Source organism: Diabrotica undecimpunctata, chromosome 2, assembly GCF_040954645.1.
Source record: "Diabrotica undecimpunctata isolate CICGRU chromosome 2, icDiaUnde3, whole genome shotgun sequence".
NCBI lineage: Eukaryota > Metazoa > Arthropoda > Insecta > Coleoptera > Chrysomelidae > Diabrotica > Diabrotica undecimpunctata.
In genome coordinates this window covers 119,172,309-119,186,426 of record NC_092804.1, presented here as the reverse complement: position 1 = coordinate 119,186,426, position 14,118 = coordinate 119,172,309, and the positions used below count along the sequence as shown (strand labels likewise).

At 36.8% G+C, this 14,118-nt stretch overlaps 1 protein-coding gene across 1 annotated transcript in view; it reads right to left on the bottom strand.

Annotated features, from left to right (window-relative positions):
- LOC140434820 (antichymotrypsin-2-like) overlaps positions 1-12,789 on the bottom strand; it is a 48,190-nt gene extending 35,401 nt beyond the window's left edge. The window contains exon 1 of the mRNA XM_072523381.1: positions 12,594-12,789. Within this exon, the coding sequence (XP_072379482.1) occupies positions 12,594-12,701 (108 nt within the window). The 5' untranslated portion in view covers positions 12,702-12,789. The remainder of the gene's footprint in view (positions 1-12,593) is intronic.
- Between the last annotated feature and the right edge of the window lie 1,329 nt (positions 12,790-14,118).

Below are 14,118 nucleotides of genomic sequence, written 5' to 3'. Positions count from 1 at the left end.
TAGCCTTAATCACGAGTCCAAATAGCCGGCTACGCTTCGGTCCAATTTGGGATATTTCAAACCCCTAATCTGGCTAAGAAGGGTGAGTGTTAGAACATTTCGTTTTTAATTAATTAAAAAGTTGTAGTTATTTTTTTATCCCATCTCTAAAAAGCTATTCACATTTTTATCAGTTTTCATACATTCAAGTTCGGAGACAAGTTTTTTTTTGTATTGCTCCATTATCGCCAAAAGGCAGATAAACAAAGTGTTAAAATCAATATATTTATTTCCAAATAATTATTTTAGACACAGATGGTAATTAATGTTTTCTTGCTTCAGGGTTGGTTGGTTGGTTTGTTTGTTTTTTTCTGCTTCTTCTTCTTCGTATTTTTCCATCTGGCTGTAATTTTCAACTTTTCAACATTGTCACACAAGTCTATGTACATCGGCAATCGTATGGGATTTTGGATTGAAGACACGCTGAACTATAACTGGAATTCCACGCGGTGAAGTATATGAATATTCGAGGTATGGATCGATAATTAATTTTCAACGGAAGATTTAAGCACCGTCTAATTTGGTTTGCGGAATACAATAGTTTTTTTTTAAAGATTATTTGCTGTTAGTTTTTATTTTCATATTTACAAATACTTTACAGATTTTTTTTAAAGATAATTTGCGGTTTATTTTATTAATTCAATATTTACACATACCTATTTTAATTTTGTAAACTGCGTCTAAGGGGGGGTTATATATTTGAGATTTATTTTTTTTATATTATTTTCTGCGCACGCACTTGAGCTCACGTGGTGTCCTATTTGCGTTAATTATTTTTTTTTTGGTTGGTATTGAACCGCACACCCCTTAGCGTCCGGTACTTTTGACACGTCTTACCTTTCATTTTGTTCTGTTAAGTAGAAATAACTTATGAATTTTTGTTAGGCAAGCAGAAGCCGCATTTTTATATTATTTTTTTATTAAGCCTATGGTAAAGTTAAATAATATTGTAATATGTAATATGTATGTATTTATTTTCAACTATCTTGGGAATCTATTTATTAAAATTGACTAAATTCTAATCTGTCAATTTCATTTATTTTTTTATTTATTCAGGTTGTATACTGTTACTTAGTATTTTAGTAGTAAACCTATTGGTAAGTTGGTGGTTTATTGAATAGCAACGTAGGGAAGGCTGTGGGCCAATTTACCTGGCGCCCCTGATATAACTTCGGATTTTTTTGTTTTGTGGACCGCACGACCATCTCCACTGTTTTGTCTAGCCGCGAGCCATTCCCAGACTGTCACCGTATAGTACTTTTCTTTCCGGGTGTACGTCTGATTTATATTTGGTACAATTTGTAATTTTTTTATATAGATTCGGTTTTGTACGCCACATATTTTGGCGCCCAACGTGGGGCACTTAATTAATTAACCTTTTTTTTGTCAACCCCTTGTGTAGATTCCTTTTAATTAGTTAACCTAACGTGTTTGGGCTTTAATTGACTAACTTTGATTTATTTACTTTACCACTGGTTTTGCACTTAGTAGTAGTCTTAGAACTTCGTGTTTAGTGGAAGTGTATGCCAAGAAGTGCTTACTAGTTTTTTTTTTGTGTGACGTGAAGTTGGAAGAAGCCAAAAATGGAACTTAAAAGAAGATACTTTGAAGTGGTGTTGTGGAACTTAGAAGAATTATAGATATATTAGGACTTTGAAATATTTCTATTTCAGTTGGAGTTCAAATTTATTTTTTTGAGAAGTTGGACTTCGAAATTCTACATTGTGGTTTAACTTACTTATGTTAGGGAATGTAAAATCTTTTTTTTTTGAGATTATGTTGTGACTTGTAATTTGTTCTGAAACAATGAAATTTTGAAAATCTTTTGTGAAATTTTATAGATTGAATAAAGCGACTATTACTTTTATTTTGCTTTTGGTTTGCTCCCATTAATAAAGTAAACTGTACCTGTGTGTTAATATTTTTACTTATATCTTGATTTTGTTTGAATATTTGCTCCTTTCGGTTGATACATTTTTTTAAATTTTGAACTTTGTCAAGATGGTGCGAAAACTTGTACCCAACTACTTAAGGAAAGAGGAACTGGAATATGAACTCAAAATTCGTGGAGTGTCTACTGGCACTGTTGAGTCTATGAGGTCTAGTCTGTCTGATGCACTTAGTCGTGAGGCAGCAAATGAAAGCTTTAGATATCCTGAGCACCCATTCACCTTTTCACAGGATAAAACTGCAATCGAGACTAAACTTGCGGAGCTGAATACGGCTGTTGGAAAGTTTGCCGGAACTCCTACTTGTGCTGAGTCCTTGAGATTGCGGACACAGATTAACCATGTCTTGGGGAGAATTGATCTTATGGCATTGCCAACAGGTGATGATGCAGACGCAGCCCAGGTTGTTAAGTCAGACTTTCTTGCTGAGATTTTGAAGTTGTCACAGGATTTCCATGATAAGCAGCATCCAATCGGATCTGGTTCGGTACCAGTAGCGCTCGATGTGATTTCGGTTTTAAATCAGTCTTTTCAGGCAGGGGTAGGACAAGTTCATGCTTCTTCTCCTGGAGCGATGTCACAAGCTGGTAATAATGTTCTTTCAGGGTCTGTCTCTAGTTTTTCTTCTGGGATGATACTTCCTCATAAATGGGGAATAGAAAAGTTTTCAGGTTCTGCTAGGGGTATGTCTATTTCTGCATTTTTTGAGATGGTGAATGAATTGAGTCTCGCTCGTCATGTACCAGATAGTATACTTTTGGAATCAGGTATAGATTTATTTTCGGATAAAGCCTATCAGTTTTATAAAGATGTTCGTCTACGTGTAGGGAGTTGGGCTGAATTAGTTGAAGAGTTTCGTAGGGAGTACCTGTCAGCTCACCATGGGGAAGCGCTTTTTGAAGAGCTTCGGAGGAGAACTCAGCATTCGTCTGAGACTATTGGAGTTTACTTGGCAATAATGAATAGTTACTTTAATCGCTTGCGTTGTCATGTTCCAGAGGAAGTTAAATTGTCTATAGTTATTAGGAATTTGCATCCGTTCTATCAAGATAGATTACGTGATCCTTTGCCAGCTACCTTGGAGGAACTTCGTGTTCTATGTCGCAGTATGGAGGAAAGACGTGATTGTATTAGGAACTATGTTGAACCGAATAGTAGGAAAATGAATACTTTGGAAAAGGACCTAGCTTATATCAGTGTGGATGCTGAAAGTTGTAGTAGTGTTAGTGAGGGTCCTGTTGTTTCATCCGAATCGGAGTCGGCTAGAGGAAAGTTTAGGACTTTAATCTGTTATCGTTGTAATCAGTCAGGCCATAAGGCAGTAGGGTGTCTAATGAAGAAGGAGGCTGTTCACTGTTTTAAGTGTAAGAAAGAAGGGTTTACAGTCAGAACTTGTCCTTCGTGTAATTCGGGAAACGGAAGGAAGCGCACCTAACTGGTCGAAGAGGTGTTGCCGACGTTGACTCGACCAACCTACGTCCTATTTTAGACTTTATTTTACATCATTCCGAAGGAGATGAACGTCCATATTTGAAAGTTAAAGTCTTAGGAAAGGAAATTTTGGGATTATTGGATTCTGGTGCTTCAAAGACCATTGTAGGAAGAACTGGTTGGAAATTTTTACAAAACTTGGGTTTAGAGTTGGATACTTCGAAGAAGACCGTTTGTAGAGTGGCGAATGGTCAGATGTGTGAATCGTTGGGGGAATGTTTAGTACCTTTCATGGTTAGGGATCGCTTGCGTGTCTTGCCAGTATTAGTTATTTTGGACGTACCGCACATTCTGATTTTAGGATCTGATTTTTGGCGTGTTATGGGTATCGTTCCAGATTTGAGGCATAACGAATGGTATTTTTCGGACGCTCCAGCAATGGTAGGTTCAGTGGATCATCTCCGAGGTCAAACTATTTTGACCGATGCAGAGAAGTCGCAATTGGATGAAGTTATTAATAGAAGTCGTGAACTAATGGGCACTTCTCTTGGTTGTACTGATGTCACTGAGCATGTGATTGTTTGTAAATCTGCACCCATAAAACAACGTTACTATCCTGTATCCCCAGTAATCCAAAGCCATATTGATAAAGAGCTAGAAGATATGTTGGCGAAAGGAGTAGTGGAGCGATCGAATAGTGCTTGGTCGTCCCCGATTCTCTTGGTGAAAAAAAAGGTTCCAGAAGGTGAAGAACCAAAATGGAGGTTCTGCGTAGACTATCGAAAGCTTAATGCCGTAACAGAGAGGGATGGCTACCCATTACCGTACATCTCTAATATTTTAAATAAATTGAAGAACGCGCATTATCTTTCCACCATAGACATTAAGTCGGCGTATTGGCAGGTACCTGTTGCTAAGGCTTCCAGGCCTTATACTGCTTTTACGGTTCCTGGTCGAGGTCTTTTTCAGTTTTGCAGAATGCCTTTTGGATTACATAATGCCCCGGCTACATGGCAGAGGTTGATAGATCGTGTCCTCGGTCCGGAGTTGGAACCCTATGTTTTTACTTACTTGGATGACGTGGTCATCGTGACAAAGTCTATTGAAGAACATGTAAGGATCTTAGAGGAAGTCTTTAGACGCTTGAGAGAAGCTAAGTTAACCGTTAGCTGGGATAAATGTCAATTTTGTAGACCGGAACTAAAGTATTTGGGTCATGTGGTTGATAGGAATGGACTACATGTTGATGGTGATAAGGTCAAGGCTATGCTACGTATCCCAACACCCACATCCGTCAAGGAAGTTCGTAGCATCATAGGCACATTTTCCTGGTATCGAAGATTTATTCCTTCCTTTGCGACACTACTAGCTCCAATTACAGCGATATTGAAGAAAGGAAGAAAATTCAATTGGACCCCGAGTTGTGAAGAATCTTTTCAGAAAATAAAAGAATGTCTAGTTTCTGCTCCGATACTTAATTGTCCTGACTACAATTTGCCTTTTGTTGTCCAATGTGATGCCTCAGGATATGGAGTGGGCGCCGTGTTATTGCAGCCAGGCCCGGATGGTGACGAAGTAATTAGTTTCCTGAGCAGATCACTAACGCGTCAAGAAAGGAATTTTTCCACGACGGAACGGGAATGTTTAGCTGTGTTATGGGCAGTCGAAAAACTGCGTCCTTATTTGGAGGGTGTTCCGTTTACGGTCGTGACTGATCACGCATCCCTCGTATGGCTTCAAAATTTGAAGGATCCTACTGGAAGATTAGCTCGATGGGCGGTAAGATTGCAACAATATGACTTTAGGATTGTGCATCGGAAAGGAAAAGAACATGTTGTCCCCGATTTGTTATCTCGGTCAGTTCCCGTGCTTGATATGGTTGAAGAGGTTGTACCGCTTCCTAGTGGTGATAGTTGGTATGATAAACTTTGTAGAAAAATCGAGTCTAATCCCTTGAAGTATCCTCAGTGGAGAATGTCTGGTGGCAAACTTTATAAATACATCCGTCCCAGTCATGGATTTTTGGTCGAGGAAGTGGACAATTGGAAGGAAGTCGTTCCTAAGGGTCAACGATTGGAAGTGCTGAAGTTGTGTCATGATAGTCCTTTAGCAGGTCATATGGGGATCCTGAAAACTTATAAGCGTATTAACGAGAAGTATTTTTGGCCGAAACTGCGGAGTGATGTGTCTCGTTACGTTGGACGTTGCTCACTGTGTGCCATGCATAAGGTGGAACAAGGTAAGCCCAAAGGCTTTATGACTCCTCAACCTAAAGCTACTCAACCATGGGAGATAGTAGCAACCGATCTTATGGGACCTTTCCCAAGATCAACTCAAGGCTATAAGTTTATCTTAGTGGTAATGGATGTGTTTAGTAAATTTTCTTTGGTATTTCCGTTGCGATCCTCAAAAGCCGTGCATGTCGTTAAGAAAATAGAAGAAGAAGTTTTTCTCGTATTTGGAGTTCCACGTCTGTTACTATGTGATAATGGTGTCCAGTATACTTCGGGTATTTTCAAGAAAATGATGGAAACCTATGGTGTCTCAGTTCGTTATAATGCGTTGTATCATCCACAGTGCAATCCATCTGAACGCTATAACCGAACCCTTAAAACAATGATGGCAACTTATATAGCTGACAACCATAGGAAGTGGGATGAAAATTTGGCCAAACTAGCATGTGCTACGCGCACTGCATACCACGAGTCGACTGGTCAAGATCCCTACTTCATAAATTTCGGTCGGAAGATGGTAGTGGATGGACGAGATTTTTCCCGAAAGGACAAACTCGGAGACCCGGAGGACGAAGTAGCTAAAATGGGATATAATCGATCGCGTGGACTCCAGGAATTATTTGTTGATGTTAGAAAACGTTTAGATAAAGCTTCGGCTAAGTGTGAGAAGACCTATAATCTACGGAGACGTCCAGAGGAATTTCAGCCCCATCAGTCAGTATGGCGGAGAAATTTTGTGTTGTCAGATGCCGCTAAATATTTCACGAAAAAGTTAGCTCCTAGATGGATAGGACCCTACTTCGTGAAGAAGAAAGTTTCCCCCTGGACATATAGTTTAGAGGATGAAAATGGCAAGGATCAAGGTATTTGGAATATTAAGGATTTAAGGATTAGTAACCCGACTGGTGATCCCGATAGGATTTAGGTCGGAGTAGAACGGACTAGCAAAAGTTTTGTCTAGTCTAAGTAAATTCTTCTGAAATTGGTTGTATTTATTTTTTTTTGTTGTGTCCGTGAAGGATGACTGAGTGTTGGCTATGATCGGTTCTTAGGATGTATTTGGATGGTCAACCGATTCGTTTTTTTTTTGTGTTAGGTAGCCAATACGAAGTCGTAGGGTTGCGGTAGCCTTAATTTCTTTTGATTTATGGAATTGAATGTCACTTAGGTTTGGTCAGAAATATGTTGTCTTCGATGATATGGCGTTGGGATTTGTTTTGATGTTAGTAAGCCATTCTATTTAATTGGGATTTTTTCGAAGCCACATAATTATGTTTTGGTGAATCTTGTTGGATAATAGCTTAGTTTTGGATGATTCACTAAATTTCGTTGTATACGGATTTAAATTCTGAAAGACCTATCTCATTTTTATTTTAATGAACAATTGGAATTACACTACTGTTTCGGTAGATGTTTCTCGCAGTATCAGTAAGAGTCGAGTGGTGGAGAGTTTCTTATGGACTCATGTTATGCGAGGTATAGTGAAGTACTAGCGATGCCCCAGAGCTGGGAGGTCGCGAATAAGGGCAACATCCAGTAACCGACCAAATCAGTGTTGTCAGATTGACGTTGGAATTTGAAACTATTCTACTTGATCTCATACGATGAGAGATGACTGTTGTGTGGAAGTGGAGTAAGTGTTGTAAGTAAGTTGTTGCTTTGTGCGTGTGGTTTGAGATTGGTATGTCTTTCGTTGTCCAAGTACTTGCGCATGGTGAAGACGGTGTGGATGATGATTGTGTTGTGGACTTCGCTCGGAGTTTAGGTAGTGCGTCGCTAGCGCGAGGGAAAATTTTCTTCGTCTAGTTTTTCCTCGTAAATTTTCCTCTGGGAAAGGGAGGTGTTGTTACGTTCCAAATTTAAAGTAGAAAGTCCCACCTCTATTTTATCAAAATTTAAATAATTCAGGACGTGTAAGAGCGGTTGCCTATAATATATTATAAGCAAGGTGGCGAAAATAAAATTAGTAATTTTCAAATAGGGGTAATGTCTGGCAAATTGTGCTGAAGTTAAGGGAACACGTCCTCTTTTTTGTGAAGAAACTAATTTAGATCGTTCTTTCTAGAGTTATCTTGGAAGAATTGGGATCATAAAATTGAAATTTTTGAATCTCGGTATTATTCGGTGACCTCCGTGTGTCAAGTTGTCAAGTGTTCGGAAAGACGACGGAAAGAAAGTGATTCCAGGTTTGAGAGTGTTACTGAAAGGTTGGGCTAGATTAAAAACGGCATTTTTGTTTTTTTGCTTTTGCTGCTGTTCCATGTGGGATCTGGACTAGTCCGAACCGTGTGGATATTCAAGGGGATTTGCTGCCTTCGTGGAAGGGTTTTTTTTGGAATATCCACAATTTCGCTAAAAAAAGCGGATCTACAGTACACGTGAATACCGGGAGTCGTATTTAGATCAAGAAATTAGCCTTAATCACGAGTCCAAATAGCCGGCTACGCTTCGGTCCAATTTGGGATATTTCAAACCCCTAATCTGGCTAAGAAGGGTGAGTGTTAGAACATTTCGTTTTTAATTAATTAAAAAGTTGTAGTTATTTTTTTATCCCATCTCTAAAAAGCTATTCACATTTTTATCAGTTTTCATACATTCAAGTTCGGAGACAAGTTTTTTTTTGTATTGCTCCATTATCGCCAAAAGGCAGATAAACAAAGTGTTAAAATCAATATATTTATTTCCAAATAATTATTTTAGACACAGATGGTAATTAATGTTTTCTTGCTTCAGGGTTGGTTGGTTGGTTTGTTTGTTTTTTTCTGCTTCTTCTTCTTCGTATTTTTCCATCTGGCTGTAATTTTCAACTTTTCAACATTGTCACACAAGTCTATGTACATCGGCAATCGTATGGGATTTTGGATTGAAGACACGCTGAACTATAACTGGAATTCCACGCGGTGAAGTATATGAATATTCGAGGTATGGATCGATAATTAATTTTCAACGGAAGATTTAAGCACCGTCTAATTTGGTTTGCGGAATACAATAGTTTTTTTTTAAAGATTATTTGCTGTTAGTTTTTATTTTCATATTTACAAATACTTTACAGATTTTTTTTAAAGATAATTTGCGGTTTATTTTATTAATTCAATATTTACACATACCTATTTTAATTTTGTAAACTGCGTCTAAGGGGGGGTTATATATTTGAGATTTATTTTTTTTATATTATTTTCTGCGCACGCACTTGAGCTCACGTGGTGTCCTATTTGCGTTAATTATTTTTTTTTTGGTTGGTATTGAACCGCACACCCCTTAGCGTCCGGTACTTTTGACACGTCTTACCTTTCATTTTGTTCTGTTAAGTAGAAATAACTTATGAATTTTTGTTAGGCAAGCAGAAGCCGCATTTTTATATTATTTTTTTATTAAGCCTATGGTAAAGTTAAATAATATTGTAATATGTAATATGTATGTATTTATTTTCAACTATCTTGGGAATCTATTTATTAAAATTGACTAAATTCTAATCTGACAATTTCATTTATTTTTTTATTTATTCAGGTTGTATACTGTTACTTAGTATTTTAGTAGTAAACCTATTGGTAAGTTGGTGGTTTATTGAATAGCAACGTAGGGAAGGCTGTGGGCCAATTTACCTGGCGCCCCTGATATAACTTCGGATTTTTTTGTTTTGTGGACCGCACGACCATCTCCACTGTTTTGTCTAGCCGCGAGCCATTCCCAGACTGTCACCGTATAGTACTTTTCTTTCCGGGTGTACGTCTGATTTATATTTGGTACAATTTGTAATTTTTTTATATAGATTCGGTTTTGTACGCCACAGTGCATCAAAAACTAAGATATTAACGTGATAATAAATATTCCGCCATAGAAAACATTAGGGATCAAAAGACCAATGTATGTGATGTTAAAAGTTGCAAATGGAGGTATGGAAGAACATGATGATGCTGTAAGTACCTACCATGCAATTATTTCTATATATTTTTGTTGTCACACAAATTTTCAATAGATAGATAACACCAGTTCTCATGAGGCGATATTAGTTCATCAACTATTTCGAACGTTTTTCTACTGATCGTTGTCCTATTGGGGAACCGTCTCTTGCCGGCTTCACTAATCTATTTGTTGTCGTTCGGCTTCTATGCCATTATACTTTTCTATTTCTTACCCAGTTCTTGATTTTCTCCTCTTTTCATGTATGTCGTATATCTCTACTTATATATCTGTCCCATAGTATCTTACCATCAATTTTTCTCAAAGTGTTTAATCTCTGCTGTTTCTAACATCCTTTTTGTTCTCTCTGTGCCAGGTCGTTTTTCTGAGGCATATCTCATTATTGGTCTGATGACTGTTTTGTAAATTCTGCCTTTCATTTCTTTTCCGATATTTCTCCATATTGTTTCATTCAGGCAATATGTGGCTTTGTTTACTCTATACACTCGTATAAATATATCGATATTTCAGTATCAGACTGCACGAACTTACGATTTTTCAATATTGAGATAAGATTACTTTATCTTAAAGTTCCAACACCATTATAAAAATTTTGACTTGTCATCGTCAACACGCAGAATCGAAGTCGTTTTGTTTACATCGTCGTAGTTGCATACCGCATCATTTTGAGATAGTGCATAATAAAACTTAATCGGTAGAACCGTTGTCAGCTACTAACTTAAAATTGTGTGGTATAAAACTGTCAATATTTACATCTGTCATTGTCATTTGTTCAAGCATTGCTTGTGTTTAAGATGATCTGTGTCTGTGTTGGAGGTTATTTTAGATTGTTTATAATTATAAATGTAATAAAAGAACGTTATATAAAAACATTTAAAATTTAAGTTTATAAAGTGCATCAAAAACTAAGATATTAACGTGATAATAAATATTCCGCCATAGAAAACATTAGGGATCAAAAGACCAATGTATAGGATGTTAAAAGTTGCAAATGGAGGTATGGAAGAACATGATGATGCTGTAAGTACCTACCATGCAATTATTTCTATATATTTTTGTTGTCACACAAATTTTCAATAGATAGATAACACCAGTTCTCACGAGGCGATATTAGTTCATCAACTATTTCGAGCGATTTTACTAAAAATTTGAATTAAAAGTTGATGGAAATCGTTCCCACGACAGTGGGCGACTCGCGTATCTCGAATGATTAAATAACACATTAGCTTTCAGCTTAACTGTAGATGGAAACAAAATCCAAGTGTGCAAAACATTTTTTTTGACCGCACTAAATATTTCTGCTCAAAAAATTCACTATCAAAGAAGACGCCAGAAGGCACTACAGAGTCAGACCGGCGTGGTAAAAAGGAACCACTAAACAAAAAAACAGAGCAAGTCAAAAATGTTATAAGAAAGCACATAAAATCACTTACATTCGTGGCCTCCCACTACTGTGGGAGCAGCACTAAAAGGCAGTACCTATAATCTGATTTAAGTGAAAATAGGTTATACCTGGATTACGTAAAATTTTGTAACGAAAAAATGTGCAACCTGAAAAGGCAAGTTATTACAAGCATTTTTACATCAGATATCAATTATGGATTCTACAAGCCAAACAGACCAATGGGGTTACTGTACACAGGTGAAAAATATGCTCCCAAATGATAAAGATAAAATTGTAGATGAAAACAATCTACACCTAACAAGAAAAGATGAATCCAGACTTCACAAGTAACAAGACAAAACAAGAGCAGAGACTGACTATAGCTTCATTTATTTTATGATGGATATGGAAAAAAATCTGTCTACAAATCGGTCAGTAATATTATAAAATTATATGTGGCATGTAGGAAAAGGTGCGAAAAGATCTTCGGAGACTGCCACATGTCTATGGAAACTTGTTTCAGAATTAAAGCCGGAAGTTAAGGAGATAACCTTCTACTCTGATACCGCCACTGGTCAAAATAGAAACTCGATCGTTTCTGCGATGTTTCTCCGTGCTGTAAGGGATTTGCCTCTTGAGGTCATTAATCAGAAATTCATGGAGTCAGGTCATTCAGAGATGGAGTGTGACAGCGTACACTCTGCGATAGAATCGAGAGGTCGAAAAATCAATGTATTCCCTCCAAAGAGATGGTACACTGTTGCTCGCACGGCAAAAATATCGCAGCCTTACTACAAAGTAACGGAACTACATCATACCGATTTTTTAGATTTTAAATCATACTCTACAAAAGTTATAACTAATAAGACTAAGGTTGAGTATGAAACTATGAACTGGCTCAATGTAAAATGGTCCAGTATTGAAAATCTGATCCAGAAGTAATATTCTTCAAAAAACAACTCAGCCAGGAAACTTTTCAATCACTAAGAATACATTGACGCCGGCGAAATAACCAACACGATGTAGCTAAACTCTACAGTAGAATATTGAAGATTGATTTCTCAAAGCTGAAGGACCTGAAACAGTTATGTGTGCAAGGCAGCATACCTTTTGCCTACCATGCATTCTACAACAGCTTGGAAGAAGGTCAGGAACCTCCCACAGACAGTAATTCAGAAGACGAGAAATGTTATACCTAGTTACTATAGTTAGATTTAATTTTAGTTTTTTTTTAATTTAGTTATATCAAAATACCTAGTTACTATACTTAGATTTAATTTTAGTTGTTTAAGTTAGTTATATCCAAATAAACTTGATTTAAAAACATACTCGATTTTCACTAACAAAAAATTTGACCAACATGTTTGCTGCATTCCCAATTTTAACGTGTCGTTCATTTCTGTAGTGGCCAAAAGACCTATGCAGTATAGTTGAATAGTGGAGTAACCAATTACATTAATAATTTCGGCGGTCAACATGATAAGATTTACAACATAAAATGATGTGGTTTCCCGTCATATAAAAAATAAAGACCACTAGCGGTATTACCGAGGTCTATACAAGAATACCCAAATTAAGTTTAATTTGTGCAAATTGTGCATCTATCTACATCTTAAAATACAAAAAATGTTTTACCTGGAATGTATTTGCTGTAAATTCAACATTGCCTCGAACAACGCTTTTGATGTTATCAGCATTACATCCAAAAAAGGATGTAATTATTAAAATAACTACAGCATGCATCTTTTCAACCTGCAATATTTTCACCAATAATTTTTAAACCAATTTTATTGTTACATACATCTAAGCATATGCATGTAACAATAAAATTGGTTTAAATATTATTGGTGATAAAAATCCAATTAATTTAAATAATAAATTCGTATCATCTCCTTTAAAACACCTGTATAATAATTAAAAAAAATACTTAGTAACAAAGGAATAGGTAGTTTATGTTTTTCATTAAAAATTTCTTAATTAAATTATTTAATTAATTTGACTATTTACAAAAGATCGCCTCTGCTGTTTAAATTATAGTCCATTGAAATGTTGCATTTCTAAAAGAACGCAATTTTATTTTTTGATGTGTTGAAAGGGTAAGTAAAAGCTTAAGTTTGAGTTTGCGTGGATCACCACCCTTGTCCCCCAACCGCCATCTTGGAAAAAGGTGTGCAAAAGTATCTCGTAAACTAGCAACCCTATAGAAAGTTATATCAGATCTGAATTATAGCAAATTAAATTTCGTACAACTTTATTTTTATTACTGTTTATCGTAAAATTGAAAATACAAAAGGTAAAATCAAAACTACCTTAAATAATAATTAAAAAAAAAAATTTTATAATTTTTTTATAGGCCTATAACTTTCTTCTGGTAATTTAACAGCCCAAGAGTCGCGCGTAAACTCCAGAAGTTCCAGAAAAACCGCAAACAAAGGTCCAAATTGCGAAAACGTGTCGCAAAAAACGGCAATCGTGTGTGCCAACGGTCGCGAAATCCTAGAGAATCCGTGAACGAATAAACGGTGCCGACGGGACGCGTTCTGGATCCGAACACCTCCACCAATAGTCCACAACATAAACAAAAAATCCAAACAATCAACACCCTCACCTGAAGACATTAAAAAATATATCCGTAGCGCCTTCATGTCTACTTATTCCAGATACACACCACCCTCTACCCCATCTTCACCCCTACACCACCTTTCCCCCTTACCAATCCATGGCCATACCATCACCCTCTTTTTTACCTCCACCTAAACCAACCACACCCAAACCAACACACCAAGCTTATGCCAACACACCAAAATCCACTTCCCACTTGAAATAATTCCCAAATCTTTGATTTAGTAATAGCCGTCGTCGAAAAAAACCTATCCCTTAAAAATATCGAGGATAACTTATCCGAAATCAAATTTCCGTATACAAAAGTATTTCGTATAATAGCTCGTTCCCCAAACCAACCTACCTCCTACATCAGAGTCTTTACGAACTCTGAACCCAAATTCGTCGAAGCACTTTCGAGCGATATTAAGATTGAGGGAGAACGGCTAAATTGCGAGATCCCAAGATCTAGCAACTCCCGATTCGATCGAAATATTGCTCGAAATGTTGCAAAAGCGGACATTTCAACAGCAATCATATACTTGTCCATTCTGTGGAC